Source organism: Delphinus delphis, chromosome 9, assembly GCF_949987515.2.
Source record: "Delphinus delphis chromosome 9, mDelDel1.2, whole genome shotgun sequence".
NCBI classification, from domain to species: Eukaryota; Metazoa; Chordata; class Mammalia; order Artiodactyla; family Delphinidae; genus Delphinus; species Delphinus delphis.
Genome location: NC_082691.1, coordinates 104,648,346 through 104,660,691, shown reverse-complemented (window position 1 = coordinate 104,660,691; position 12,346 = coordinate 104,648,346). Strand labels below are relative to the sequence as shown.

General features: G+C 47.9%; 1 protein-coding gene across 4 annotated transcripts in view; it reads right to left on the bottom strand.

Annotated features, from left to right (window-relative positions):
* Positions 1-657: 657 nt before the first annotated feature.
* Positions 658-12,346, bottom strand: part of RBM33 (RNA binding motif protein 33) — a 114,316-nt gene continuing 102,627 nt past the window's right edge. For 2 of the 4 annotated variants that reach the window (XM_060021188.1, XM_060021189.1), the window contains exons 18-19: positions 4,061-4,149; positions 658-3,839 (exon numbers count right to left, since the gene is read on the bottom strand). In XM_060021188.1, the coding sequence (XP_059877171.1) occupies positions 3,791-3,839; positions 4,061-4,149 (138 nt within the window). In that variant the 3' untranslated portion in view covers positions 658-3,790. The remainder of the gene's footprint in view (positions 3,840-4,060; positions 4,150-12,346) is intronic. The other 2 variants (XM_060021190.1, XM_060021191.1) reach the window with 1 other exon arrangement.

Below are 12,346 nucleotides of genomic sequence, written 5' to 3'. Positions count from 1 at the left end.
ACAAAAGCCAAACAGAACAAAACAAAAACCAGAAGCCAAAAAAACACACAAAAGAACAAAAAAACAAAAAAAAAAACAAAAAAAGAAAGTGACAGGTTCTCAAAACAACACGGCCTCAGTTCTCATCTACCCTCCAGGCAAGCCAGCCAGGCCTCCTCCTGTCCAAGAGCCCGGCGGTCCACCGAGCCCAAGGGGCTGGGCCTGGCGCGGACGCCCCTCCTCCAGCCCGGGCCGCCAGCGGACATCTACCGAGCCCACCGTGCCCGCCGCCCGCCCGCAGGCCTCCCCACCAGACCGGCTGACTCCTGTGCAGAGCCAGCGTGTTAGAATAAAGCCTCTGATGGACCCTCGTTAGCACCCCTCCGTGCTACAACTCTCCTCGCCCCACTTCTAGGCTCCTTCTTCCCTCACCCTGGACACCTCCTCCCAGCCTCCTTCCAGCAACAAAGTCTGTTTGCATAATTAAGCCAAATGCCCTTTAAAAAAAAAGACCCCTTTGTGCAGGATCTAAGCTGTCACAATTCAGAAACGCTACAAAACCAAGCATAAACAATTGTTTATCCAGGACCTTTACAAATCATGAGAAGGAAGACCCCCAATTAGAAATAGTTATGATGACGCCCCCCTCCCCTCCCCCCGTCCCCTCCCCCGCCCTCCCCGGTGGGGAGAGGGCACAGACACCTACTTAGCATGCTGCCTGTCCAGAAAGGGGGGAACCCGCAATATTTCTTTTGGAAAAAAGAGACGATATTTCTCCTTAAGAAGGATATCAGTATAAGAATTTAACAAATGTGGCCAGACCAACGGTAGTGCAAGGTTATTATGCTCAGATAAGTAGCTAAGTGAGCTTCTGTTACAGCATAAGATCAAAACAAGATATAATGCAAAAAGAAAAAGCACCTCAGGTCCACACAGTCACCTACTGTCTTCACCTTATGAGATATACTGATATTTACTGGCTTCTTGAATTTGTGAACAAATAATACACAGGTCAGGATAAATGTATTGACTTACTACCATCTTTATAAAAATCGAATATACACACAAACACATCAACAGTTATGGAACTGCAGCCATTAAACTTTGATAAGACAACACAAAGGAACTAACAAATAGCTAAGATGCTGCTGAATTGAAAGCATTTCCAATAACATTTAGTTTTAAGAGGTCCATATTTACATGGTTGTTAACTGCTCCTGCATACCCTTTAAATGCATGATAACGAAAGAACAAAGATAATGGTTGCAGCAGATCTTCCAAGAGGGTTCAGCTCACCGTGGTCTGATTTCACTGCGAGAAGTGCACCAAAAATGGAAATAACGTTCCTTTCTAATTCTGCTTCTTTCTTTCCTTTTCCAGTTTCCCTCAAGGAAAGCAAAGCCTTTGTTCCCAGGCCTGGCTGGCACTAACAGAGCCCGTGCCCAGGGGCCGTGTGCATCAGGAAGCGACCGCAGGAAGCCTTTCTAACCAGTCCTTTCCGGAAGGCCCGGCTCGACTAGGCCTTTCAAGAACTTTCTATCAAGAGAAAGCTTACTTCTCTGTGTGCGTAGACTGTTACAGACACACACCTGTTCCGGGGCACCCCTGTCAGACTCAGACAACACAAAAACAGACCTTAAAGTAGCCATGAGGTCTGCCTTGAACAAAGGTGCCCAAATAGGATTCGTTTCTTACCACTAACTAGAAGAAAGTACGCCTGAATGGCTACTTTTCAGAGACAACATGCAGATTTTTAGCTTCACAGCCACAACACACTCAGACTATTTCAAAAAGCGGTCAAATTTTGTATACTCAGCTCACTGCGTCATTAAGTCCTCGGTGATAAAATAAGTCCATTAACTGTAAGCCTTCCTGCTGCCCAGGGCGGGGAAGTGGTGTGGGTCCCTCCTATGTGGTGCCTGCATGCTACCCAACTCACCACTTCAACGCGGCTCTCCGTGGACTGAGCTCCTAACCTGTGAACGCAACTTTATCTCTACCTGTGAGGACGGCGGCAGCGGCCACTGGCCATCTGGATGCTCCGCCGGAGCACCCGGGGCCAGGCTGGCACACACCACCACCTCCCAAGGGTTAGGCAGGGGCTTTCTGGAGCACGGGTGGCCAGGCACCTCAGCTCAGGGGGGCGAGGGGGTGTTCTAGCGTGTTCTATGAGTGCCTATAGTTTCCCGGAACCGAAATCTTCTGAAGAGCAGTCATCAGCACCCACCTTCACATTCCAGACTCACTCCTAGCACACGGTACCACAGTGGAATCAATGCTACAGGAAGTCTCACAGGGTCTGAAATGCTCTTCTCTGGTTCTGGTAACTTAATTTGAAAAAGTAATACAAAATTTCAACTGTGAAAATAAGAAGATACAAGTTCACGTGACCTGTGTCTTAGCTCCCAAGAGAAGGCTGAGAAGGAGGGACGCCTTGCTGCAGGGGGGGCTGCCTGCTCACATCTGGTCCTCGCTGGGCTAACCAGACGCATTCACCGGTGGTAACAGGCTTCTATTTCCCTTAATTCCATTAATAAATCTCACAGGAAATCTTAGGTATAAAATATAGCTAAAAAGTCTGAGTATGCCCCGGTATCATTTGCTCAACTAGTTCAGGTCCACATTAGAATCAATCCAAAATAGTGAAACTCCTTCATGAGCAGAAATACAATAAGGCACTTTTTTCCACATTTGCCCAGAATGAATTTTACTACAGATGACTTTAAGGGGAGGAAGCGTCTCTCACCTGAAGGAGCCTACCCAGCATCCCAGAGACACACTGCACCACACGCCACGGAGAACGACAAGCCAGCGCAAACATCCCCTCGCTCTCGGGTCCACTGAAGGACAGCGCAGCCCCTGCTCAAAAGGCCTTCAAAAAAGAAAATCTTAATCACAGATTGCCCAAGAATGTTCTATATGCGTCACAGAGCCGGTGACATGAATATGCCACTTGGGGCTGCACTTAAAAAGAGGAAAAAACCAAACAGGCCTGCGAAAGCTTCAGGCTGTCCTACCCTCCTCACCTGGCAGGTATGCTACGCTCGCCTAGCAGGGAGCCCAGCGAGGGCTGGAGGTGAGGGCATCCGGACACCTGCGCTCAGCCTGGGGGCGTGTGACGACGCCCAGCAGCACTTCCGCCGCATTCAGAACGAGTATAAAAGGGGGCGCTCCCTTTGGAACTAGGACTATACAGTTGGCGCTTTTGGAGTATTTACAAGAAGCAGAATCGGCCACACAATTGGCACCACTCCCAACCACCCTCATACCCTGCTTTCCAGGATATGCAACTGCCAATCATAATCACCCGAATTTTAACCTACGTTTTTACAAGAGCCTTTTGAGGGCTTTCTGAGACGGTAAAACAAGTGAAGCTGGTTGAGAAAACGCTCATCTAGCCTGCACTGAAGATAAGTGCAACCATTATCAAATATTCTTTGCTGTGAAAACTACTGAGAATTTGTGACGTTAATGTCTTTACTCACTCTAAGTCGCTGTAATCGATCATACATAAGATCACGAAGAACGATGTCTACATGCATTGTAAGCACTTTGAAAACATGAGAAAGCGAAACCTGTAGTTCTTTGTGGTGACAAGAGAATGTGAAGCGATCTAACACCGAGTCGAGTCTGCCGCGTCCCGTAAGGTCAGCTCTTCTGGAATCAGTGCTGGGCCGCTGGGCGCTCCGGACGACAGCCACGCAGGGCTGCGGACGGAGAGACCTAAGCTCGCGGGGCTCTGCGCAGCAGCTCCCGGGAAGAAATTCCACAGCGCGTGTGCAGCGTTACGGTCAGGCTCTCCTGCCAGAAATCACTCAACAATCAGGGCCACATTTATGTGGGACAAATCTATCATATGCCTGTGGGGATTTAAAGAAACAGTGACCATTAGGCTACCTGTGCACATCAGCAGCCACGGGATCAAGCGGAAGAAACATGCAGACTGACAGAGAGGATCCACCACACCCGGGGTGACCACCCACGTCACAGGAGGCGGCGGCGCGTCTCCGCGGAGACAGACAGCAGGTGGCAGCACAGACTCCTCCCATCTCCCACCTGTCACCAGGGGCTCCAAGGCTACCTGTGGAACTTCTGCTGAAACGCTAACGCATGGGCGGGTTCCTTGAACTTGGCTATGGCTTTCCGCTGCTGGGGAAGCATCTGTAAACTCTGAAGGAAGATGACAGAAACACTTTAGAATCCTGTTGTATGGGGTGTAATATACATATAACATACATACATACATTCATACATTCATACGTACATTCATTCATTCATTCATTCATTCATTTTTATACATCAGATTTAATGCAAAATTTGAGTCCAGGCTGACACTTAGATCACTAAAACAAACTAATTCTACCTCCCTGGCAATTTTTTGTAATCTATCCAGATAATCTATCCAGCAACAGTGCTTCGCTAAGTCACTGCCCTGAGCAGCAGTCGTTCCGTGTCCTCACAGCTTGGTGTTAAGACCTTCCTTCCATCAGGGGGCTTCCCTGGTGGCACAGTGGTTAAGAATCCACCTGCCAATGCAGGGGACACACGTTCGAGCCCTGATCTGGGAAAAGCCCACATGCCGCGGAGCAACTAAGCCCACGAGCCACAGCTACTGAAGCCCGCGTGCCTAGAGCCCGTGCTCCACAACCAAGAGTAGCCCCTGCCCGCCGCAACTAGAGAAAGCCCGCGCGCAGCAACGAAGACCCAACGCAGCCAAAAATTATATTTATATATATATATATATATATATATATATATATATATATATATATATATATACACACACACACACACACACACATATAGACCTTCCATCATTTGCCCTGTCAGCCACCCAATCTTCTCTCTAAACCTTCCTGGGGAGGCCCAGGACAGGTGTCCTTGGAGAGTTACTTTCTGCTTTCACATCTTCCTGTCAGGCGATTTTCCACGGGGCCCTCAGTAAGCTTTTTAAAAGCACAATACTCATCATACAGGAGGAACTGCTGTAAGGCAACGGGACCCCACGGTCGGAGTGGGTAGTTATCTCCTAATTATCACTGGGGTAAATTAAGGGTTTCATATATGTAGGTGGGCCACAGTGAGGGGCAGCTGTGTCTGTGGCAGCCATCAGCATAATTTGGTCACAGTCTGTGCTTTAAAAAGTCTGAGAGAAGCGGCATCTTAAATTAAACCTTTAGGGGACTTCCCTGGCGGTCCAGTGGTTAAGCCTTCACCTTCCAATGCAGCGGGTGCGGGTTTGATCCTTGGTCGGGGAGCTAAGATCCCACATGCCTCGCAGCCAAAAAACCCAAAACATAGAAGCAATACTGTAAGAAATTCAATAAAGACTTTAAAAATGGTCCACATCAAAAAAAACCTTAAAAAGAAAATTAAATCTTTAGGATTTGAAACAACCATTCCTGAGGCTACTATTTGCAGTAAAAACCAAGTGAGTTCATGAAGAAGATGGATCCATCAAGTGAAGAGACTGGTGCAGGGACAGTGAACTTTCACCTGGTCCTCCCTCACACTTGCCCTGAGGACAAGGGGCAGCTCTGTGCTTCCCCGAGGCCTGGGGACGTAGGATCCTAGGATTCAGGAGGGATGCGCCGGAGGAGAATTCGGATTTCTCAGCCGGTCCCACTCTCCGGAGTCTGATCCTTCTCAAGCATTTTGGTGACTTGCCATGTGTGTCTGCGGCAATGAGCAAAGTGGCAGGGGGGCCTTGCTACCACGGGGACACAGCCTGAGGAAGTAGCAGAGGACTCAGTGGCGGGGAACCGTCTGCTGTGTCTGGGCTTCTGTCCAGTGACGTTTAACAGCCAGAAAAAATATCTAATGGTAAAACACAACCCTTTAGAAGTGTTTACACACGTGGCTGTTTCATTTTAAAGCATTTGTTCAAAGACCTACAACAAAAGCACACAGCCAAAATATCAGTTCCTTGAAATACGTTCAAACAAGGTAAACTGGGGGCTTCCCTGGTGGCGCAGTGGTTGAGAGTCCGCCTGCCGATGCAGGGGACGCGGGTTCGTGCCCCGGTCCGGGAAGATCCCACATGCCGTGGAGCGGCTGGGCCCGTGAGCCATGGCCGCTGAGCCTGTGCTCCGCAACGGGAGAGGCCACAGCAGTGAGAGGCCCGTGTACCGCAAAAAAAAAAAAAAAAAAAAAAAAAGTATACTGTGTATGAAATAAGCACTCTCCATTTTAGTAAACACAGAACTCCCATGAGTAAAACATGACCAGGAGAGCGCTAAAAAAACATTCTTTCCAAAAAGTTGCTTTTCAGTGCTTCACACAGAAATAAACAGTTTCAAGTCTCCATATTACATGGCACTAAGGTTTACACACAGGCTCCCCTCGGAGGAGCAGTCAGATAGTCTGGGGCACATCACCAACCAGGCCCGGAGGTGACAGAGGCAGCCACTAGGCTGCAGTGAGCTCCGTCTGCCTGGTTTTCTGAAGCCAGTTTAGTAGATACTAGAGTTTTCCTCTTCTTTCAGATATAAAAACCAGACGCAAAAGATTTTTCTTGATGATTTCACTTATCATTAAGTTAACTGGACAAGTAAAGCTCAGCAACCTGGTCTTTAATTAATGCCATCAATTAACTTCTCTTGGATACACTGTCAGCATGCGGCTTTTCTGGCCTCTCAAATTCGTTACTTGACAAAGACCTGTTTTCTCTGCCAGCCCCCGCTTTCGGCTCACGCCCACTCTGTGCCTTATCCTTGAACGATCTCCAGCTGCTGAAGCTCTTCTGGAACTGCTCCTGAAGAGAAAATGCAAGAGGAAATGCCGTGCTGTCCTGTCACCACCAGAGGAGGCCAGAGAAGAACGTGGGTAAGAGCCAGCTTCAAGCCCAGGTCCAACCCAAGCACTGCAGCAGAACCTCCCGCCAGGCCCTGCTTTCTGATTCCATCTCAGGCGCCTCAGGCACCCTTTTCCTCTTCCGGCCACGTGGCCGCAGTGCTCGAGGGCGCTGGGGTGTAGGCACAGCTCCATTTCTTCATGAACTGCGGCCAGCACTGTGGCAGTTCTTACCACAAGACTTAGGAGAACTTAACCTAAACTTACTTTGTCCAAAACTACAAAAATCGCTCGATTAGGAACAGACAAGAAAAAACTAACTTGTTATGATACCACAAGTGATTATCCACACTCTACAATTCACAGATGGAATCTGGATTTTGAAAATACTATGCTCTTCTTTTGAGAAAAAGCATGTCAAGATGTCATTTCCTCTGGGTGATTTCACAATGTGGAATGAAGGCATGAAGCTTCCTCTTTACCATTTACCAATTTATAAGGTAAGAGGTAAGAAGATAGCTTATCTGTATCTAAGTGGTTTAAAGCTCAATTTGATTGAGAAGGTATCAATCAAGAGAGCATAAACTTTCAATGAAATTTTTTTTTAATATTTACTTATTTATTGGCTGCGTCAGGTCTTAGTTGCGGCATGCAGGATCAGTTCTCAATAGTCAACAAAAGTAATAACACTGTCTTAAAATTTGTTTTCTGTCTGTTCCCCTTTATTGACATTTCTGCACCCTTTTCCAAAAAACAAAACCTATTTTCAGATATAACACTGAATTGCTAAAACTGTCAATATTCAACCATTTCTGACCTACCAAAATGACAAGTATTGGCGATCACTTTATTGCGAAGAGAGGAAAAGACGCTGTCCACTAATAAGCTAAAAACTTATTATGATCACCAGCTTCTACTTTGAAAATATGTGCTTCTGCTAATCAGTAGCCCATTTCCAAATAATTAAACACTTCAATTCACCCAGAATGAACGAAGAGTTAAACTTTGTCTCCAGTCTACACACTCACTCTGACCCCGCCCCATCTCCCCCACAAATATGGTACTGGCCCTCGGAGAGACAGGCTAACTTGCCCACGCCCACCCTGATATACTTCTCATTTTTCAGAGACAAGACATCTGCAGAAAATTTGAGAATAACTGTGCTACTATAAGTAGCAAAATACCTGTTAAAATACTCCTTTAGTTGGCCGCTTCCTTTGTTTATATTCAGCCATCCCATTCAGGGCCATTTGACTGAACTGCCACAAGGCACTACATTAACAGTAGAAGAGCTGTGACAACCCACAATTTAAAGTCCAGAAAAATGTCCATGCTGTTCAGAACCTTGGCCGTTTTTTCCCTGATTAGGAAAAGTTCTTCCTCTTTCTAGAAAGAGCTTGTGTTCATGTCCATGTATACTAATAAATTACAATATTATGGGGATTCTTTCTTTTTTTTTAACATCTTTATTGGAGTATAATTGCTTTACATTGTTGTGTTACTTTCTGCTGTATAACAAAGTGAATCAGCTATACATATACTTATATCCCCATATGAATGTTAAGGGGATTCTGAAATGATTCTGCAGTCCTGAAAATCAATTAAACTATTCTCCCACTCTGGCCAACAGTTCCCAGCACCTTCAGGAATCAACCTAAAGCCAAAAATGATATTGATATTAGTTGTTTTAAACAAGTGAAGTTGCTCAAACAAGAGCCCCACTGATCAATCATTAGACATCTACTCTCTCGGGCTCCACCCCAGACCTGGTAAGACACCCTGGGTTGGGCCCAGCCTCCAGGGACAGCTTGGGAACCATCGAGGGACACGTACCAGGTCTTCCTTTCTCACGCGATGGCACCTGCACGTGGTGGTGGCAGCTGGCCTATGCCCATTAAATCTTTCCTTCTCCAGCCTCGCAGCCGGGCTCCTCGAGCCAGTCCTCGGGCAGCATGGCGCAGGATCCCTTCATTCCGGACCCTTTCTGCACGCAGCCCACCCGACCCTCTCGCTGGTGACGGGGCAGCGTCTCAGGCCACTTCTCGCGGAAATCGACGACTCCTCCAGTGCCTGTTCATATTGAACTAATCATCGCAGCGTGTGTGGTCTTTTTTGATGCCGATTCTGTTTTTTCCTCGAGTCCTGTGTTGGGGCTTCTTGTGTCCACGGCGTAAGTGCTGTTCTTTCTGCTCTGATACAGTTTAAAGACATCCTGAGGCCCTCCTCTTCCACACTCACCTTCATCTTGTACAAACGTGTCCTGCAGGTAAGAGCCCGTGTCTTATCACATGGTCTGCCTGGAATCCTCTTTTTTCTTTTGGGATTATTTACAACAGTGTTTTCAGAACTTTGTGTGCGAGCCTCCAATTAACAGTTTTTCCCATTACGGTTTCAGATCATGCGGCCATGCCTGTATTTTCTTTAAACCTCGTGATGTCGGTTTTCAGAAAGTCTACATTTGACTATGCCTGGTGTTTTCCTTCCCAAACGTCCTGAACTTCAAAATGACTGAACTGCTTTCACTGAGATCCCAGCTTTCTCCACATCACCCACCAGACATCCCTGGTCAGTCAGAACCAGACGCAAAGAAGGTAAGATGGTCTCATCCCAGAAGGCGATATGTTCTAACGTGACCCCAACTTACACGACTGCTCAAAAGGGCTCCCCCTCACTGGGCGGCCCAAGATACCCACCAGAATGAGGGCTTTCCAAGTGTCTGGTTCCCTGGAACTACCGCATTGGGAGCTTGGCAAACTTGGTGGGTCCCGGACAGCCTCTCCTCAGCAGCCTGAAGCCAACCCCCCAGAGGACTCTGCTCTGGGACAACAGGCCGCCTTTCGAGAGCACACGCTTTCCCCCTCAATGGCATGTGGAGGCCTCCATGTTTCTTCCATTCCCCCTTCCGGGTGACGCCAGGGAACAGTGAAAGAGGTAGGAGACAGCGTTTGCAAGCTTGTGTGGTTCGTGAGACTCACGTAGGTGAAGTACTTGGTTGGGAAGCTGCACACCAATAAACGGCAGACCTGGGACCAAAACCGAAGCCCTCTCTCAAAGCCCGACACTTGCTGCCGCGCTGCCGCGCCCCGGAGGGCCCGGCAGCTTCGAGAATGAGCCGCCATGGCCACTCCGGTCACTCGGACTCTCGGTTTAGCGACTACCTTCCAGGGTTGTTGGAGAAATCAGGAAAGAAGCCAGGGAAAAGTGAACAGCACAGTGCCAGGCACGTGTTGGCCTAATCTAAGCCTCAGCCGTTGTTACTGCCGTTGCTCATGGCCAGCGCCCGCCTTTTTATTTTAGGAAAATACTTTTATTTTTACACCGTGGAATTTCATTTCTCTATAGGATAACACAGTTTTCTTAACAGTTTTAGGTAAAATCCCTCAAACAGGGAAATAAGGATAACTAAGCAAAGGGGCTCAGAAGTTATAACTACCTTACTTCCTGACCCTAAGAGTTAATTCGACTTCAGTCTTCCGGAACGCAGCGGGAGGCCGCTCTGGGGGAACATGCGCCGGTCACCGGAGGGGCACCTGCGCGAGACTCACCTGTCTGTGGAGCCCCCATGCCCCGCACAAGTCAGCCTCCCGGAGCCCCACGTGCACCCAGCCGGCCCCTCCCTGCCCTAAGAGCAAGACCCCCCCCCAGTGTCCGGGCAGAACCTTCTTTCTGATTCTTTCCCTATCACTGCTAGAGAGTACCAGGTGGGCTTATTCTCACTGCACCCTCTCACCTGAAACTCTCAAACACGCTGCGATGCTTCCTGTGTCATTTCTACCACTGGTCAGAACACTTCTACAAAATTCTATCATTTTTCCTTATTCTGTCAGGGAGACTACAGATAAATGTCTTTAAAAAGGACTCTTTAGAGAGGCTTATGAGAACAGGTTAAGGGGACGGCACACTAACCGGGGAGTGACGCCGCCACACAAAACAAGCAGAGCTCACGTGCTGTTACTGCCGTTCCCATAATTAAAGGCCCAAAGGAACCGGCCTTCCTGGTCCAGACACCACCTCTTGCTGTTACACTAAGTGAACGCCAGGTGGCACCACAGCCCAGCCCACCAGAGACTTGACACACGTTTCTTCCTCAGCCAGCGCGGCGGGCCGGGAGGCCTGGGTCCCCTAACCCTCCCTCTGAAGTGCACTTATACTTAAACCACAATGAAGTCTTGTTATAAACGCCTTTAAAAAATTTATACCTAGCAATATTATTCTTTAGCTATCTAATGCTGGCAGAAGCTTGCTATCGACAGATCAGTTTGTTTCCGGACGCGCAGGCTCAGCGGCCATGGCTCACAGGCCCAGCCGCTCCGCGGCATGTGGGATCCTCCCGGACCGGGGCATGAACCCGCGTCCCCTGCACTGGCAGGCGGACTCTCAACCACTGGGCCACCAGGGAAGCCCTGTTTGTTTTTAAATTGAGTAACTCAGCACTTTGTGAATGCGGTGCTTAAAAATCTATAAACTCTCCCTCAAAACCATTCCACGGAACTAAGTAAGACTGGCAAGAAACGAGAGCTCTGCTTTTTGCTCCCTGGGATGGACGAACATGCCCTACTAGTAAGTGCCAGATCCATCCATCACCCTCGGGGATTCTTTACGGTGGCCTTTTCAGGGTACCTGATGTAACTCAGAAAACACCACTCTCATTTTCCTATCTTCCTCTCCCTTTCGAGTTAAGAGAAGCCCTTAAAACACTTGGCATTGTTTTTGCCTGGCTTTAAGTGCCCTCAGTTAAACTTTACTTAACACAATGATCTCTAATCCTTCTTTCCAGAACAGGAGAAAAAAAAATAAAAAAGGCAAATGGGAGGAAAGACGGCCCCCAAAATGCAGAACTCAAAATTCAGTTTTTAAGATGGATAAAACCAAGGTTAGGTGTTTTAGCAGTGGCTCCAAGCTAACTTCTGCAGGGCAGTCAACCTCACGCAGTGCTGTAAGCAGCAAGAGCACTGCCCTTCACACTTCTTGAAAACTGAATCACATTCAAGGATGCTCAAGAGAATTATCAAGACTACGTAGGAAGAAGCAAAGCCCAGAAAATGAGCCGGTCACACGTGGGAAGCAACAGTGCTACCACTTCCCACCCAAACACAGACACCAGGAACACGAGGCCCCAGAGAACAGACTGGACTAGGCCCCAGGTCTTTAACTCCAGGATCCCTGGTGAACTGTGATTTGACCCCAAGTTTTCAACCGCCATTTGTTTGAGAATCCACTCAGGATAACCATATTTTAATTTATCGTAAGTTAACCATATTTCAATGCATCGTAAGTTCTCTAATGCCAGTTCTGTTCCTGCAAATTAATCCGTGTTATGACGGACTGTCCAAGGACAACTCTCCTTGGCCATGAGCTTAATGCCTCTTGATGACTGACAAGCCGCTCCTGACCATCCAGCTGGAAAACTGACCCTCCTAAAAACAGAAGCCACAGCCTCTGGCTAACGTTTCACTATGACATACACACGAAAACTAAGCTTAACCATCTCTGAGAATCCAAGGATGAAGGCAGAAGTAGTTAAACCTAAACAACGAAACCATCTCAGAAGGGCTTCCATCTACACCTCACTCTT